General features: G+C 34.5%; 2 protein-coding genes across 3 annotated transcripts; one reads left to right on the forward strand and one right to left on the reverse strand.

Moving 5' to 3' along the window:
* LOC109333207 (3-hydroxy-3-methylglutaryl-coenzyme A reductase 3-like) lies at positions 2,448–5,505 on the reverse strand. 2 transcript variants are annotated; one of them, XM_019568556.1, is made up of 5 exons: positions 4,381–5,505; positions 3,915–4,096; positions 3,379–3,725; positions 2,938–3,180; positions 2,448–2,857 (listed from the first exon to the last, which is right to left on the reverse strand). In XM_019568556.1, exons 1-4 carry the CDS (start codon positions 5,364–5,366, stop codon positions 2,938–2,940), a joined length of 1,758 nt encoding a protein of 585 aa, XP_019424101.1. In that variant the 5' UTR covers positions 5,367–5,505; the 3' UTR covers positions 2,448–2,857. The 2 variants fall into 2 exon arrangements, with proteins under 2 accessions (XP_019424101.1, XP_019424100.1); XM_019568555.1 differs by having other exon boundaries at positions 2,448–3,180; positions 4,381–5,386; positions 5,424–5,477.
* On the forward strand, positions 9,510–16,928 carry LOC109333038 (trafficking protein particle complex subunit 11). Its single transcript, XM_019568272.1, has 9 exons — positions 9,510–9,930; positions 11,605–11,666; positions 11,949–12,063; positions 12,157–12,280; positions 12,682–12,762; positions 12,997–13,332; positions 13,541–13,707; positions 13,786–14,609; positions 15,248–16,928. The coding sequence occupies exons 1-9, from the start codon at positions 9,587–9,589 to the stop codon at positions 16,738–16,740; spliced, it is 3,546 nt and encodes a 1,181-aa protein (XP_019423817.1). The 5' UTR covers positions 9,510–9,586; the 3' UTR covers positions 16,741–16,928.

Raw genomic sequence — 17,057 nt, forward strand, 5'->3', positions numbered from 1 at the left:
GTATAATATATATATATATATATATATATATATAAATAAAATGAAGTGCAACTACTTATATATATTGGCTGAAAATGAGTCGAACCGAGTCGAACTAGAGCTCAGCTTAATAAAGATTGGTTCAGTTCAAAACTCAACTTGAGTTCGATATTAGTTATTTTTTTTTGTTCGAGTTCGGCTTGATTAAAATTCGTGAATTATTCGGCTCAATTCGAATTGGTTCATTTTGACAATTCAAATAATTCATTCATTTTTAAAAATACTTTAAAAGGTTTTATATATATATATATATATATATATATATATATAACATTGTTTATATATATAATAATAATAAATATAAGAAATAATGAATAAATCATAATAAATATAAAAATTAGTTTATTATATATATAATCGAACTAACTCATTAACTTAACGAGTTGAATTATATTCAACTAAAGTTTGATTCGTTTATTTAACGATTTCACTTTCCAGTTCAAGTTCGACTCATTTGGTTCATGAGTTAAGTTTATCGAGCTAAATAACGAATCGAGTTTCGAATGAATACCGAGTTGGTTCGATTCATTGTCAATCTTACTTACACACATAAGCCGAATCTACCATGTGGAGAAACTAGGATTCGGGTAAATGGGTAATGAATTTGGATATAAATTAATTTGCTGAAAATGAAAATGGAACAAAAAAATATATGCACAGGGTATCGTAAGAGTTTTATACTCTATTAATGCATTATTCGTATTTAATTATCGTCAACTCTTCAAAAAAATATAAATGAATAGTTGATAATATACCGATTATGTATAAATATTATACCGAAAGTATAGATATTATATTCAATCAATATTATATAAGAAATTTAAGGGAGTATATATGTTGTCCCACTAATTTGTGTTACTTTATATGTGTCAAGAGGTATGATTGATCAGAAAAATATTTATTTTTAAATTATGTAACTTTTTTTTCAATCAATAAGAATTAATGATACATAGTGTGATACAAAATGTGGGACAACCGAAATTGAAGGTGGTTCATTATGCATGCTCTTAATAAATGTTATTGTTGAGATGTTGGGTGAGTGTTTGGCTATTTGACTGCCTTGGGTGGACTAAAATAAAGTGATTTTATGAGAACTTATGATATGTTGGTCATGGTTGGTTTTCCAATAAAATTAATGTCTGGCTTTAGATGTTTTACCAGTTTGTAAGTGTTTTAAGTTCTTAAATGAGTCTTGGTGAGTAGTAAAAAAAAACTGGTTAAGAGTAATTTTTATTTAGTGAGGTTTTCTTGAAAAAAAATTCTCTATTAATAATTTTTTTGATCTGAACTGAGTTTCTTTAAGTGTGAAACCTTAAAAATGAACGTTTTAAAGTTAAGTAATTTTATGGAAACCGTTCAAAGTAAAGTGTTATTGTGAAAGTTGCTGTGATGTTATTTTTTTCCTCTAAGTTAAGAAATATGTTGCTTTGGGTTGTTTAAGGATTAGTGTGAGTTTTAATATTAACATCAAACCGATCATAAACGTGTTCATATATCATGCGAGAACAACGAATATGTCAAAAGTTCGATTCTTAAGAACGAACTTATTAAGAAAAGAACTAAACATTCCGAAAGGGATTAATTCCATACTAAAATAAAAAAGAAAGATCATATGAGAACTAAAAGGTTAGACCTTTGACATTGGTAATCATGCATGACAATGACCTCCACCCAATCTCCTCATTTACACCAAAGCTGACTCCAAAATTGGACTATAGGCATGACCCCAAAATTGGAATTAAAATTCCCTTTTCAAAATATTGATGGATAAAAAACAATCTAATTGAAAATTTACATGAACCCAATGGATTCAATATTTTTTTTTATTAATGGATTAGGTGAACATTTATAGAGTTCATGGCTACCACTTGTTATTAGGTTGAGATGTATTCAAGGTTCAATGTTTGAGTTAGGCCCACTTGGACCTTCTAGATAATTCTTGATATATCTATCTTCATGATCTCAATGAGAACCTTATCCTTAAGAAGTTAAGATCTTATTATATTTTATTAATTTATGAATTTAATTAAAAATTCTCATATTGTTCAAGAACATACAAATTATTTTAATATATGTTTTACTTGTAAAATCTCTTCTCAAGAGTTATATCAATCTCTAAACAAATTATTTTTGAACAGTTTTGCTAACCTGCCAAAGGGTAATCGTAAATGAATCTAAATATTTTTGGGTAATTTTTCTACACATTTAATATATTATTTACTATTTATCTGTGTTACTTTTTTTTTATTAAAAATGAAAGGTGAATAATAAATAATAGACTGATAATATATAAAACTCTTATATTGTTATTGATTCTAAAATAACAAGATGCAAAATATTTCACCATGTTCCAAGTTCCAACCATAAACAGATGCAAACAAAAGTTAACCAAGCAGAGACTATTCTTAAGAACTTTACATCCCAAATGAAGATTTCTCTGTCCTTGCTGAGATTGCAAAATTAACAAGATGGAAATTACAACACATCAAAATGCTACAAACACTAAAATAACACATCTTTTAGGCAATAGCTTTAGGGAAGAGAATAACATACTACAACACAAAAGATTAAGCTCAAAAAGAAGAAGAAAAAAACTAATGCCAAAGTTGTGATTAATGTGCTTGTTTTTCCTCCACCCTTTGATTCAAGTCCTATAAGGAGCATTTTGATGTTTTTCTCTGTTTCTCTGTTTGGTTCCTACAAGAAGCATTTTGATTTACTCTTCAAAACATATGAACCATAAGTTATTTTATTCACCCTCACCATCACCAATATAGTCCTTTAGAAACTCACTAATATACCCATTTTTTTATTTGTCCTTATTAAAGGCTTTGAAATATTTGTCTCAGAAAAACTCCAACTCTAATTTTTATTCAACTGTTGTCATAAGGGCCAAGCTCATGAGACAATATTGGATATATGGTTGCTAGATCTGTTGTATTTCATGTGACTCTTAACAAGCTGCCCAGCTGCAATTGCAGACATCAATGACAGCTCTCCGGCGAGGACCGAACCGGCTACTATGGTCGCCAGTAGCCGAGAATTTGAACCTGGAGATTCTTTACTGGCACCCTTGACTCCAAGTAAATTAAGACAAGCTGACTGAGATGCAAGTTGTGTGCCTCCTCCAACAGTACCAACCTGAACCATGAGATATATTTTAGATTAGACAAAAAAATGGTATTCTCTTCTATTACAGAACATTAAAAGACAGCACGATATAAAACAATAACGGCAATCAAGTCTTAATCTCACTAGGTGAGGTCGGCTACATGAATCGAATGACGCTATAAAGTCATTGATAGGAAATACGATTTAAAAGCAGATAATGAATTATACCTCAATGGAAGGCATGGTAACAGAGATGTGAAGGTCCTTTCCATTATTCACAGCTTCCATCATGGTAATGCAATGAGAACTCTCCACATTCTGAGCAGGATCCTGACCAGTGGCTATGTAAATGGCAGAGACAATATTGCTAGCATGGGCATTGAAACCACCGAGAGAACCAGCGATCGCGGAGCCAGTAAGATTCTTAAGCATGTTAAGTTCGACTAAGGCCTCGACACTAGTCTTCAACACTTTCTTTACCACCTCTTCTTTAATTATAGCCTCACAAACAACAGATTTACCACGCCCTTCAATCCAGTTTACAGCAGCAGCTTTCTTGTCTGAACAGAAATTTCCTAGTGCAAGCAACATAGGTACATGGAAATTTTAGTCACTAGTTTTTACCATAAAAAATATAGGGTTTGGGGTAAAAGAGCGACTCTGTATACGATGTATATAATTTTAGCCTCATAAGCGAAAAGACTGTTTTTAAGATTTGAGCATGAGGATAAAAAATTTAAACAAATAAAGAAGGTGATGTTTACCAGAAATTCCGATAACATCCATATCGGGGAAGTCGTTCTGAAGGAAATCAAGGACATTTTGGACACCTTTTGATACCATGTTCATCCCCATAGCATCCCCGGTGCTGCAACGGAATCTAATGTACAAATTCTTACCAGCAATAGCAGGTTGAATACTCTGTAACCTGCCAAATCTGCTTGACCTGCACATACCAATTAAATATTAATCAACCAAGAACAACCTCATCTTAGTTCTTGCTTGTAATCCTTATTATATACAAAATAAAGTTACTGCATGTGATCCTAAAATAAATCTGGCAATAGTTCTTTCTACATAGGTAACTCTGTCGAAACATACATTCGAAGTTAAAAGAGATGTATCAACATCATAGTTACATTATTAGTTCGATATCAGTCAAGATCGAATGATATATATTAAGTGTTATGCTTTCTCACGATAGCGTAATATCAGGATAAGGAAAATTACTTGTTGAATGTGAGAGCAAGAGTGTCAAAATTGAGAGGATCTTCCAAATAGAATTTCAACTGAGCAGCTCTAACAGCAGTAGCAAACCTAACAACAGGAGCTCTAGTCATACCATCTCTAAGCAAAACAGAAGAAGCTCCACCACAAACATGAATAGCCTTACACCCTCTATTAGTACTAGCAACCAAACAACCCTCTGTTGTAGCCATTGGCACAGTATACTCCTTCCCATCCAACAACAATGGCCCTGCAACTCCCACCGGAATCTGCACAAACCCAATTGGCATTTCACAGCATTGTCCTAATATCGATCCGAAATCGAAACCTTCAACTGGCAATCCTTTCAATGACCTTCCTGTCAGCCTCTGGACTGCCTCCCGCCTTATTACAGCTGCTTTCCTGCAGTCCATCAGCTTGGACTCCAGGGAATAAGATGGTAATGATCCGGATACGACTAATTGCACGATTTCTTCGTCTTCTTCTATTAAAGAACTATGTGATATTTCTATGTTATTGTCAATTACCTTCTTTGGTAATGTTGTTGTAATGAATGATTCTGTAAGTGCAGCCGGACAAGGTCCGGGTTTTCGAGAGTCTTCTTTTGTTATTATTTCATCGTCATTGTAAAGCTTCTCATTTGAAGAGGCCTGAGAGCTGAAGGTGTGGACAAAGCTTATGCCGAAAAATCCGAGAAGATAGATAACAGAGGCCACGAGGGAGACAATGGCTGCAGTTTCGGAGGCTGTAACTACATGAAGGGGAGTTGAAGTTCGAATCTTTTCGCGCCAACGGTGGAGGAGGAAGTATGAAACGGAGAAGAAGAGGCCGAAAAAGAGAGCATTGGTAAGGTACAGAGGAACAAATGGTTGAATTTGTGTTTGTGAATCGTGGTTGTGATCGAACTTCAGCTTCTGGGTTTTGAGGGGTGATTCGGCGACGGCGTTAGGTGGAGGGACGGTGGTAATGGGTCGCCGGCGAATGTCCATTTTCCGACGAGTACTGATCTACGGGATGCAGATTCAGGAACCGAAGGAAAATGGAGTGAAAACCCAGAAGCGATGAAGCGAAATAGGAGGGTGAGGGAATTGAAAGTTAATGTTTGGTTGAAGATAGAAAATAGAGGGAATGGGAAATGGTAACGGGAATTTAACGGTTGTTATTGGAAGGAAAAGCGAGAGTTTCGGTTTTTTATAGAAGTTCGCGCGCTTACCGTTAACCACGCGTTAAACGTGCTTTTAATATATTTTTCTTTTTTTGTGGAGATTATTTTTTGTAAAATAAATTTTGGGTCAATGTAAAAATATTTATATTAAAATTTTTTAGAGATAATAATAAATATGGAGAATCATGTTTATCTATTTTTCTATCAACAAAGTGTTGGTACTTGGTAGGATGGTATAAGATCCCACCAGATCTCCAAGATAATCAAAAAATCAAAAGTTTGATTATAGGAATCAACATTTATTGGGAGGAGTAGTCTATACGCAAAAATGTTTAGTTCTTTACCTCAAAAATGGTGAAGAATACTTTTTGTAGTGGCAAAAAAAATTTATCTATTTTTTTCTAGAAAACAATGTAGTCATTGACAATGTAAAAACTTAATACATTATCATTCAACTATCTATCGTTCATTTTTAATCATCGTTGACTCTTCAGAAAAAGTAGTACAAGTGAAATGGACAATAAATGATATACTGACACAATGTATAAATATTATACTATTTTTTCTAATATAATATAAAAGAGGCGCAAGAAATGATTAGAAAAAAATAAAGATTATTATTTTGTCAATTAATATAATTTATGATGATTATAATTAATGATGTGAGATTAAGAATTGGTGTTGATAATAATATGGAAGTAGTAAAATTGGAATTATTTTTTATTCAAGGAAATGTGTCACATGCTATGTAAAACTATACACTAAGTATCAACAAACGTTGGTTCAAGTGGTACATGTTTGATTCCCCTTAAGCAAAGTCTCAATTCCAATCTTGTTGATAGAAACAATGTCCACTCGGAGAGTTAGCCCCACGTACCTGTAGATTTTCCTGACTCAGACATGATTGTCTCCAGTGCAAAGATACTCGTGGGAAACAAAATAAACTATACACCCCTTCCCCATAAAACTAACATGTTTTTGTTGAGTCTATTTCCTACGGTTCAAATTCATTTTAATATTATTTCTCAAGTTGATTGATATATTAAATATTCCCTTGCCGTTCACGAGTGTTTGATCTAAAATATAGTATCATATAACCATTAATGTAGAGAAAAACAACTTACAAATAAACACTGCCTTATGATAAGATTGAATAATACTAATAATCAATATATATCATACTCCTACTAGGCAAGCATATATAGATATTAGAAAAGGAACAATATATATTAAAAAACATAATAGATATTAGAAAATGGAAGGATTCGATTCTTGAGAGTAATAATTACACACCTTAAAAGAGATTAATTCATTACCTATAGGTTGAAATGATATTATTGGTAGTACAAAAAAATCAATATTATTCTACTTAAGATTAAATTTTACATGAACTAGGCATAATGTGTACTATATTAGTACAAGCCATGCCCGGTCCTATCATGAGAATTTTTTTCCAAATTTAAACAAAAAAACATTAAATGTATATTTTTAATTTCAAAGAATTATGTGTCACAATTTTCCTAAAATATCTATTAATCTGATAAAAAAAATACGAGATCGTATCACGAGTTATATAGACTCCCCCAAAATATTATTAACTCCTATAAGTTTATAACAAGGAACCAATTAGGACATTTAAGAGCTACAATAAGTGATGTTGTGAAACATAATCGATTGACTATACTATCTCAAAAATAAGTAGAGTAGCAAAAAGTGCTGACTAATCATGTCTCGCTTGAAATGCTTGAGCTAAGCCATTCAAGAGTAACTATTAATCATCTATAAAACAAACACATATATGAACATCTAAGACATTTTTTGCATTTTTTTAGATGTAAAATCAATAATAATAGGATAAACATAATTATTTTCCATCCTATCATTGGCAATGCATAAAATTGCTAGATTGCTTAATATGTCTTGTAACATCAATGATCTCGATTAGACTTTTAAATTAAATTAAATGTAAAAAATTCTTTTAGTTGAAATACACCAAGTCCTGCCAGTAAAATCATGACATGTGTCATGTTTCATCATTTTCTATAAAAATATTTTAAAAAATAAACAAAATAGCACACATGTCACATTTTTACTGGCTAGAGGAGATAAATTATCTCTGATATGAGGAGATACATTATTCTCTTTTGTTTATTGGAAATATTCTCATCAAATTATCTTTTTTTTTTTACCATAAACACAATATTTTGTAGGAAAAGTAAGCTCTTGGATATGTTTGGGATCAAAATATAATCAACTTTTAATCATGATCAAGAGATTCAAAGGTAATAAGGTTCTTACTTAGGGATGGTGCCAACATGTTAAGGGCACATGTGCCATCACAAATTCTCATTATATATTCATATCATAGATATGTATAGAGAACAGTTTATGCTAAATATTTTGAGATTGGTTAAATTAATATGCACATTTCTAAACTATTTTGGAACTTTTTAATAGGTTCCTAAACTTAAATTTTATGATTGAATCCTTAAATATACACTTCTTTGTAATTGGGCCCCTTTGACAAGGAACTATAACCAAATTGATAGTTTAAGGGTCTAGCTTTACTCATTAGACTGATAGAAGGAGACAACTCATGAGACTATTATTATAATGAATTCAATGGTTATGCTAACATAAACAACCATTCAATCTTTGGGTCAAGTTCTTGTAATAATGCTATGAAAATTAACATGATTGTTGGATCAAGCAATAACAAAGTCAAGGATTCTAGCAAGGCTTTCGCCGAGTGGTGTAAGATTTCACTAGATGTCCGATTTCTGTACTTATTAGGAGGAACAACTACGCACCCGAAAATGAATTAGTTTCTTACCATAGAGTAAGAGAATAAATTATTCGCTATTATTGGTTGACTACACGGAACTACACCATTTAAATTATAGTGTAATATCTATGCACATCACCTACTGTTCATTTGTTTTTTTTTTTTACATCTCAATAATAATTTTAAATATGAATGATCAATAATGCAATAATAATGTATCAAATATCATACGTTTTTTTTCCTCTCTTCAAATTATCAATTTGGTAACACAATTAATTATAGGGGTGTTCAAATCCAGACCGGTCCAAAACAAAAACCGCAAACCGATCCAAAGTAGACCGAAACTGCAAAAACCGAATGTATTTGGATCGTACTGGATTTATTTTTTAAGGACCGATCGGTCCGGTCCGGTTTTTGGTTTCACGTCTGGGATCCAGACCGATCCAGACCGGACCGATATTATTAACTTAACTAAAATATATGTCTGCAATAAAAGAATGTAACCATTTATGTTAATATTTATGTGTTTATGATTGATAATAAGGTAGAGCCTCATGAGTAATGTGTTTCAATATTTATGTGTTTATGATTGATAATAAGGTAGAGCCTCATGAGTAATGTGTTTTTGTAACATGCACTTGCAAAACCTGCTAAGGAAATGACCACGATGGAAACTCCTATAATGATCAAAGGCCATTGAAGAAAGTTTATGCAATCTGTGTTGTTGGCTTTGGTACTTAGCCATTTACCACTTCCTAGGATTGGTATTGAGAGCAAGAAGGTTAAGAAGTTTAGAAGACCGATTAAGTGGTTGCTAGTTCTCATTTTTGGTTGATGATTTTATTAATTTGGTTATTAGATTAAGTGATTTTATTGAGTTGATTAAGTTATTTTATCTAAAAAATAGACCGATCCAAACCGGACCGAAACCGCATATAATATTTGGACCGGATTGGATCGGACATCTTCATATAAATGGACCGGACCGCATACTAATTACACGTTTGGATCGGATGATTTTTTGCTTAAAAACCGATCCAAATGGACCGCGAACACCCCTAATTAATTACAAGGTAAATTTTAGTAAAACAATTACGCATTTTTTTTTTAAATTTAAATATATACTTAAAAAATTCCTCCAAATTAATTAAAACTTTGAGATTTTCATAAATAAATTGAGGGATGTTCAAAGTAGCACCCCCAATCCCCAATTCCCAATTCCCAATTCCCAATTTCATTTGATTGAATCAGAACTTGCAATGGAAGAATACCCAGAAGAATTACGAACTCCACCATTAACATTAGCATCAATTCTTGGATACCCAGAACTTCATTCTCTCATTTCCACTCATCTTCTTTCATGTCAACCACCCATTAACACTTTAGCATTACCCCATTTCTCAAAAATCAATTTTTTCAGCAACAAAACTCACCAATCTTATGATCCATCAACCACTGTTGTTGGTGGTATCTTAAAGCGTGATTGGTTACTCAAACATCGAACTCAGATCCCTGCTCTTGTTGCTCCCATTTTCCCTTCTCAACATGTATTTGGTGACCCTGCTCAGTGGCTTCAACTATGCTCCGATCTTGATTCTATCAAGTAACTTTTCTATTTTCTCTGTTTTTTTTTACTAAATACCCAAATGGGTCACGGAATTTAAGTCACTAAATGGATCCTGAATTTATTGAAATGGAACAAATTGGTCCTTAAAAATTACGACTTTACTCAAATTTGTCCAAACCTTTAGGGATTGAAGTGTATATTATGTTGTCTAATTATAGGGAGTGAACAAATTGTGTTAGGAATAAAAAATGTAAATACTATTTAGGGACTTTATTTTTTCGGGGATAAATTTAGTCATGCAGAAAATTTGAGGGACCAATTTTGGTATTTAGTCTTTTTTTATAATGTCATAAGCGTGTGTTTGGATGGAAGAGTTTGCAGGGAATGAAATTAGGAGTGAAGTAAACAAACCTTTTATGGCTAGTTTGGTGGATGGTATAAGAGAGACCGGATCTATCGCGTCTTGTTGCAATCCAGGAGGAGGATAAAATAGTGTAGTTTTTCCCACATACTCTCAGAGTTGAGCATGAACTCCACTACGTCATGCTATCGGTATCTGGTGCGCAACAAACGGTGGACAAGATAAGAGTTTATCCTATTCCTGCTCATATCCTAACCTGTCCTTATCATGCCCCGTCCTTATCCTATCATTGCCACTAAACCAGGCCTTATTTTTTTGAGGCTTTGAAAACGAGCATAATGAAATGAGAGATATTATTATGTCAAACATTTCATAATTGCCCTTTCGACTTGCACTCTTTCCTACTAACTAGATTGCAGGTTTTGACTTGTGTTAAGATGCCAAATTCATGTGGCGGTGCTCTGTTTTCGTCATTCTTTGGTGTATTTGGTTAGGAAGAGTAGAATTTTCTTTGGTTACCTCTATTGATTTTGTTTCGGTCTTTCGGATAGGGCGACTATTTTGGTTTCCGTTTGGTGCTCTGCACATGGGCTTTTTAGTGGTGTTTCTTTGGTGGACATGCAGAGGGATTGGCTTTTTAGATGTCTCCTTTTGTTTTCATAAGGATGCCTCATCCTCTCTTTTACTATTTCCTTATCTAATATATTTTCTTCTTTTACCAACGAAATAAAAATGTAGACAAAACCCCATTTCAGTAAGCACAAGTCATATTAGTGGTTTCGGTATGTTTGGAGAATAGATGTAGAAACTTTACTAAGGAGAGTAGATTAGATGGTGGATAGCCCTATACTTAAAGAAAGAGAGAGATCAAGAAAAAGTATAGTTGAAACCTTTCAGACAAATTTAGCTTTAAATGGACCGTGTATTGACGTGATTTATGATAGAACATCATGATGTCATTGTTTGATCCATGTTTATGTAGCCAATCCTACCTAGTGGGAAAAACTTGGTTGGTCGAATTAGTCTCTAACTTTAGAAACTTATTATTTTAGTCCTGCAATTGTAAACAATAGTCATTTTAGTCCCCAGAAATTATGGTCCCATCAGTCAATTAGTTCCTTAGATTTGGGGACTAATACGACTTGTGCTTACATTTTTAGAGACTAAAATAAAATTTCTTAAAATCAAGGAACTAATATGATGTGTGCATGCAAATCCCAGGGAAATAAATGGTGGGTTTGTCTTCTTTTTTAAAATTCATGTTAAAAAATTGCCAGTTCAAGCATTCCCTAAGCTGTTTAGTTGGTTTTGAATGTGGGGTTTGTACTTGTTGGTTTGTTTGTGTGCAGGACCGTGATTCGTGGGAGGAACATCAAGTTGGCTGTTGTAATCGTCCAGACTAATGCACAAGGTTAGCTTACTAGTTTTCTCTATCTTGCACACCTTATTTCCAGGTTCACTCAGAAACATATAGAAAAGGAATGAAATTAGATTGTGACATTATTGAGACGGCAAGTTTGGCTACAATTTGGATGGGAGTTGATATGCAAATAGCCTCATTCTTTTGGCATTTAATTTTCCTTTTGTTTATTGGTAGACAGAGACTAGAGGAAAGCACAATATTATTCTTTCAATGCCATTAATACCTATAGAGTATAGAGTATAGTAATATCTTCAAGGTATTTGATTGCAGATGAGGTCAGTGATGATAGAATGATTGCCTTAAGGAAGCGAGCAGAAGTAGATGCTAAATATGTTATTACGTTAAACCCAAATGACAATTCAGAACTCAAACAGTCTCTCAATAGGTATGCACTATTTTTCGAAAGCTCGTGTCAATTTTCTCTATACAGAACAATATTATTGTTTGCTCTATTTTTCATTGTTTTTCGTGGTTGCAGCCTGGCAAATATATTTTCAGAATTAGCCAGTACATATTACAGAGAAGAAGGAAGAAGGATTAAACAGCGGATAGAAAAAAAGAATGTTAGCTCGGTCGAGTTGATTGTTCGCTACTGCTTCAAAGTAGGATACCTTTTTTTCTTAAATCTTAAGTTTATGGGTAATGAGTAATGACTGTTCTACTAATATACCAATCAACTGAAATTCTGTTGAGTCGTGTACTCTTTGGGTATTATTAATTTCAGCAAAAGGTGCATGATCTTACTTATACTTTGATCTAAAATGCGTACATGAGAAAGTTATTCATATAGTTACTTTTTTTTTGTTGCTTTTTAATGATTTATGCATGTATTTATCATCATTTTTAGTAGTAGACAGAAATTAAATTGATCATGTTCTGTGATGACACTTTTTTTACTTCCGAATGCTATTTATTGTTCATGAACTTGTGCAAGTTTGCATTATTTTTATTTTTACCAAATAAAAAAGTGTGCATTACTTACCTAGATGCTTTGAATTGGTAGGTTGCTGTATACGCAGAATTCCGAAGTGACTGGGCCGAAGCATTGAAATATTACCAGGAGGCCTATCATACACTGAGAGAGGTGGGTTTAGATGGTATTAGTTTTGTACAGCCTTTTCTACCTGTATATGCCTTAGCTGTCTAAGGATCTGGGGATCTTATATTGTCTCTCGTAGTCTCTTGTCATCTCATAAATGGTTGTTTCATTGTATAAAGTTGCATGTGTTCAAACTTGTCTTTGTTTGTGTGATTATTAGATGTCTTCAAAAAGCTAAAATTTGTCTCATGCAGTTTCTGTTTGTTTTATACTATGCAGATTGTTGGGGTGACAACAAGGTTACCAGCAGTACAACGCTTAGTAGAGATAAAATCTATTTCCGAACAGTTGCATTTCAAGATATCAACCTTGTTACTGCATAGTGGGAAGGTTACAGAAGCAGTGACATGGTTCCGCCAACACAAGAATGCATACCGAAGGCTTGTTGGTGCTCCAGAAGCAACATTTATTCACTGGGAGTGGATGAGCAGACAGTTTTTGGTTTTTGGCGAGTTGTTGGAGACAAGTGCAATAACCACTCAAAGCTTTTCGCCTGTTGTTTCTTCATCGAAACCTCTGTCTGATTGGGAATATTATCCAGCTTATTACTACCAAGTGAGCACTCTTTAACTACTGGACTTGTATTATAATATGCAAATGTCGAGAAACACAAATGACTATAACATTTTTGTTATTGCTTTAGTAGGAGAATAAGTAATTTATTATTTTAACCTGTCTTTTTGTGCAAGTATATTTATGATTTACTTCGTTTGTTTCTTATTTAAACCTTCTTGGATAATCCTGATTCCTATCTCCGAAACAGTTAGCAGCTCACTACTTGAGTGAGAAGAGGGCAGCATTGGAACTTGCAATATCAATGTCAGAAATTTCTAGTGAGATTGATAGTGGTGCTGATTCAGTAGTTCCTTCAGTGTATGTGGGTCAGTTTGCTCGATTATTGGAACAAGGAGATAATGTTGACATGCTACCGTGAGTCTTAATTCAGTTGTAAATAAGTTCGTGTTTTGATATGTATCGCCTTTTCATGTTTTTCATTTGGATTTGCAGTATCACCGATGAAGAGTACACTCGCTATGCTGTTTCTGAAGGAAGAAGGTTCCGGGATTCACTCGAAATTATTGCTCTTCAGAAAAAAGCTTACGAGTCCTACAGTAGTATGAAAATTGAGAGGATGAGCTCTTATTGCGGGTTCCAGATGGCCAAGGAATACTTCACCGAAGGTGATATTGATAATGCAAAGCAGATTTTTGGCAATATTGCTAGCCTATATAGAAAAGAGGGGTGGGTAACTTTGTTATGGCATGTCTTGGGTTACTTACGAGAGTGCTCACGGAAGAATGGCACTGTTAAAGAATTTTTGGAGCATTCCCTAGAAATGGCTGCACTGCCAATAACATCTGATATTGGTGTCCAGAGAGACACTGGTCCTGCTGGTCCTGCAAATCTACTGCAAAGAGAAACTATACAGAAGGAGGTTTTTGATCTTGTCAGTGAAGCCTCGGAGTTGGCAACAAATGAAAACCTTAGTAATTTCAAGTTCAGCGGAGGTGAATCATTTCAGCTTGAAGTTGATCCTGTCAGTCCTCTTCGGTTGGTAATGTTTGCCTCAGTTGCTTTCCATGAACAGGCAATCAAGCCTGGAACGTCAACTTTGATTACAGTATCACTTCTTTCCCACTTACCCATAACCGTTGAGATCGATCAATTAGAAATCCAGTTCAACCAATCTGATTGTAATATCTTCATCGCAAATGCCCAAAAACCTCGATTGGTAGAAGTTTGTGGTAATCAACAGCATCGAGTGGAGACAGTGTCTTCTCTTTCGCTTGAATCTAACAAATGGCTAAGGTTGACCTATGACATAAAATCTGGTAAGTGAAATACTATTGACAAACTTCACATTCATTCCCAATGCATTGTCAAATGTTTCTACAAGCAAGTAACCTGAGCAATGATGCATTTTGAACATCCTCTTTTATATGATACACCCCATCCAAGTGTTGTGATCCTTAACTTTTTAAGTTTTTTGCTTCTTATGGTTATAAATATTAGTGGTTATATATTGCATAACTAATATCTGTTCAATTGTGTAAGTAACAACAGGATGATTTATTTATTTATTTTGAGCCATGCAAATGAGGGTGAGCCTCAGCACAACGGTAAGGTTGTTTGCCTTGTGACATTGGGATCATGGGTCCAAATCCTGGAAACAACCTCTTCGCTTGGCTGCGTACATCTACCCTCCCCATAGCCCACTAGATTGGAGTCTCGTGCACTAGACGATCCTTTTTATCTGAGTCATGCAAATGCTGTGTTATTTCCATAACTGTTACGAATTTATCAAACTTTTTTCTCCACACGATTTTTGTCCAACAATCCTGGTTTGCGGTTTATGCCTAACTCATTCGGTGTCCATCTTAATGCATGAATATCTATTGCCATACAAGTGTTGCTTTCACTATAACCATGTTATGTTGATTCTAATTTGAGAAGCTGTATGGTTTTCCAGATCAAAGTGGAAAGCTTGACTGCCTGGCCGTTCTTGCAAAAATTGGGCCACACTTCACAATCTGCTGCAGAGCTGAAAGCCCCGCCTCATTGGAGAATTTACCTCTTTGGACATTGGAGGATTCTGTCCAAACTGTTCCACTAAAAGACCCGGTTCTTATGTTATCTGGTCAGAAGTCTACTCAGGTTGAAGAACAGGACCCGGGAGTTGATCTGCATCTTGATGCCTCTGGTCCTGCTTTAGTGGGAGAGATTTTCATGGTACCGGTAACAGTAATTTCCAAAGGCCATGATGTCTACTCAGGTGAATTGAAGATCAATCTTGTGGATGTCAAAGGAGGTGTCTTGTTTAGTCCGAGAGACTCCGAACCATACTCTACCGATAGCCATCATGTTGAGCTGCTTGGTGTATCTGGACCAGAAGGGGAAGATGATTCTCAACTAGATCCTGACAAAATAAAGAAAATACAGCAATCATTTGGATTAATTTCTATTCCCTTTCTTAAAAATGGAGATTCCTGGTCTTGCAAATTAGAAATCAAGTGGCACCGACCGAAACCTATTATGCTTTATGTATCTTTAGGTTATAATCCTTATAGAGATGAGTCAAATACACAGATGGTCCATGTCCACAAGAACATGCAAATTGAAGGGCACACTGCTATTGTTCTTAACCATCATTTTTTGATGCCATTTAGACGGGACCCCTTGTTACTCTCAAGGAACAAGCAAGCCTTAGAGTCTGATCAATCAGAATCACTGCCTTTAAACCAAAAAACTGTGCTCATTGTTAGTGCAAAGAACTGCACTGAGTTGCCATTAAGGTTAAAGTCCATTTCCATAGAAGCAGAGGATGATGTTGGTGAAAGGACATGCTCCATTCAACATGCAAATGTGGAGCTTTCCGACCCTGCTCTTATTGTTCCGGGGCAAGAGTTCAAGAAAGTATTCTCGGTGAGTTCCGATTTGAACATATTGAAGCTCAAACTTGGAACAATGGTTTTGAGATGGAGGAGAGACTTAGGGGTTGAAGAGAAATCTGCTTCTGCCGGAACATTGTCTTGGGTCGTGACGAAACAAAAGCTGCCAGACATGAATGTGGAGTTACCGCCACTAATTGTGAGTTTGGAATGCCCCCCTTATGCCATACTGGGAGATCCCTTCACATACTATATTAGAATCTTGAACCAGACACAATTACTTCAAGAAGTCAAATACTCACTATCAGATGCACAAAGTTTCGTATTATCTGGGTATCATAATGATACTCTACACGTTCTTCCGAAATCCGAGCACATTCTCAGTTACAAACTTGTCCCACTTGCCTCAGGCATTCAACAGTTACCTACATTTTCGATGACTTCGGTGAGATACTCAGCAGCATATCAGCCGTCAAATCCTTCAAATTCGGTTTTTGTTTTCCCTTCCAAGCCTCAGTTCAAGAATGCAGCCTCAACCAACTTGATGGTAGAATCAGTTGCTGTTGTTGAATAAAATCTTGTACATCATCAATTTCTCTTTGTCTATTACAACCACCCCTGAGTTGGGTATATTACATTGGAAAAACATACATGGTTTTATTACTTAGGATATTGTGGACTTGGCTAACATAGCACTTTATTTTATTCTATACTTCTTGAATGGTTGGGTTGATATGTTTTCTTAATACGTTTGTTGTACTAAATGGGGTTGAAAGTGCACATGCAACCGATAATGTTTGAATTAATAATACTGAAGCAAAAATAAAACAAATAATAAATGTTTAATCTTTTAATTGATATGACATGTTTTCATTCGTATCGTACATGATG

Source organism: Lupinus angustifolius, chromosome LG18, assembly GCF_001865875.1.
Source record: "Lupinus angustifolius cultivar Tanjil chromosome LG18, LupAngTanjil_v1.0, whole genome shotgun sequence".
Classification (NCBI taxonomy): domain Eukaryota; kingdom Viridiplantae; phylum Streptophyta; class Magnoliopsida; order Fabales; family Fabaceae; genus Lupinus; species Lupinus angustifolius.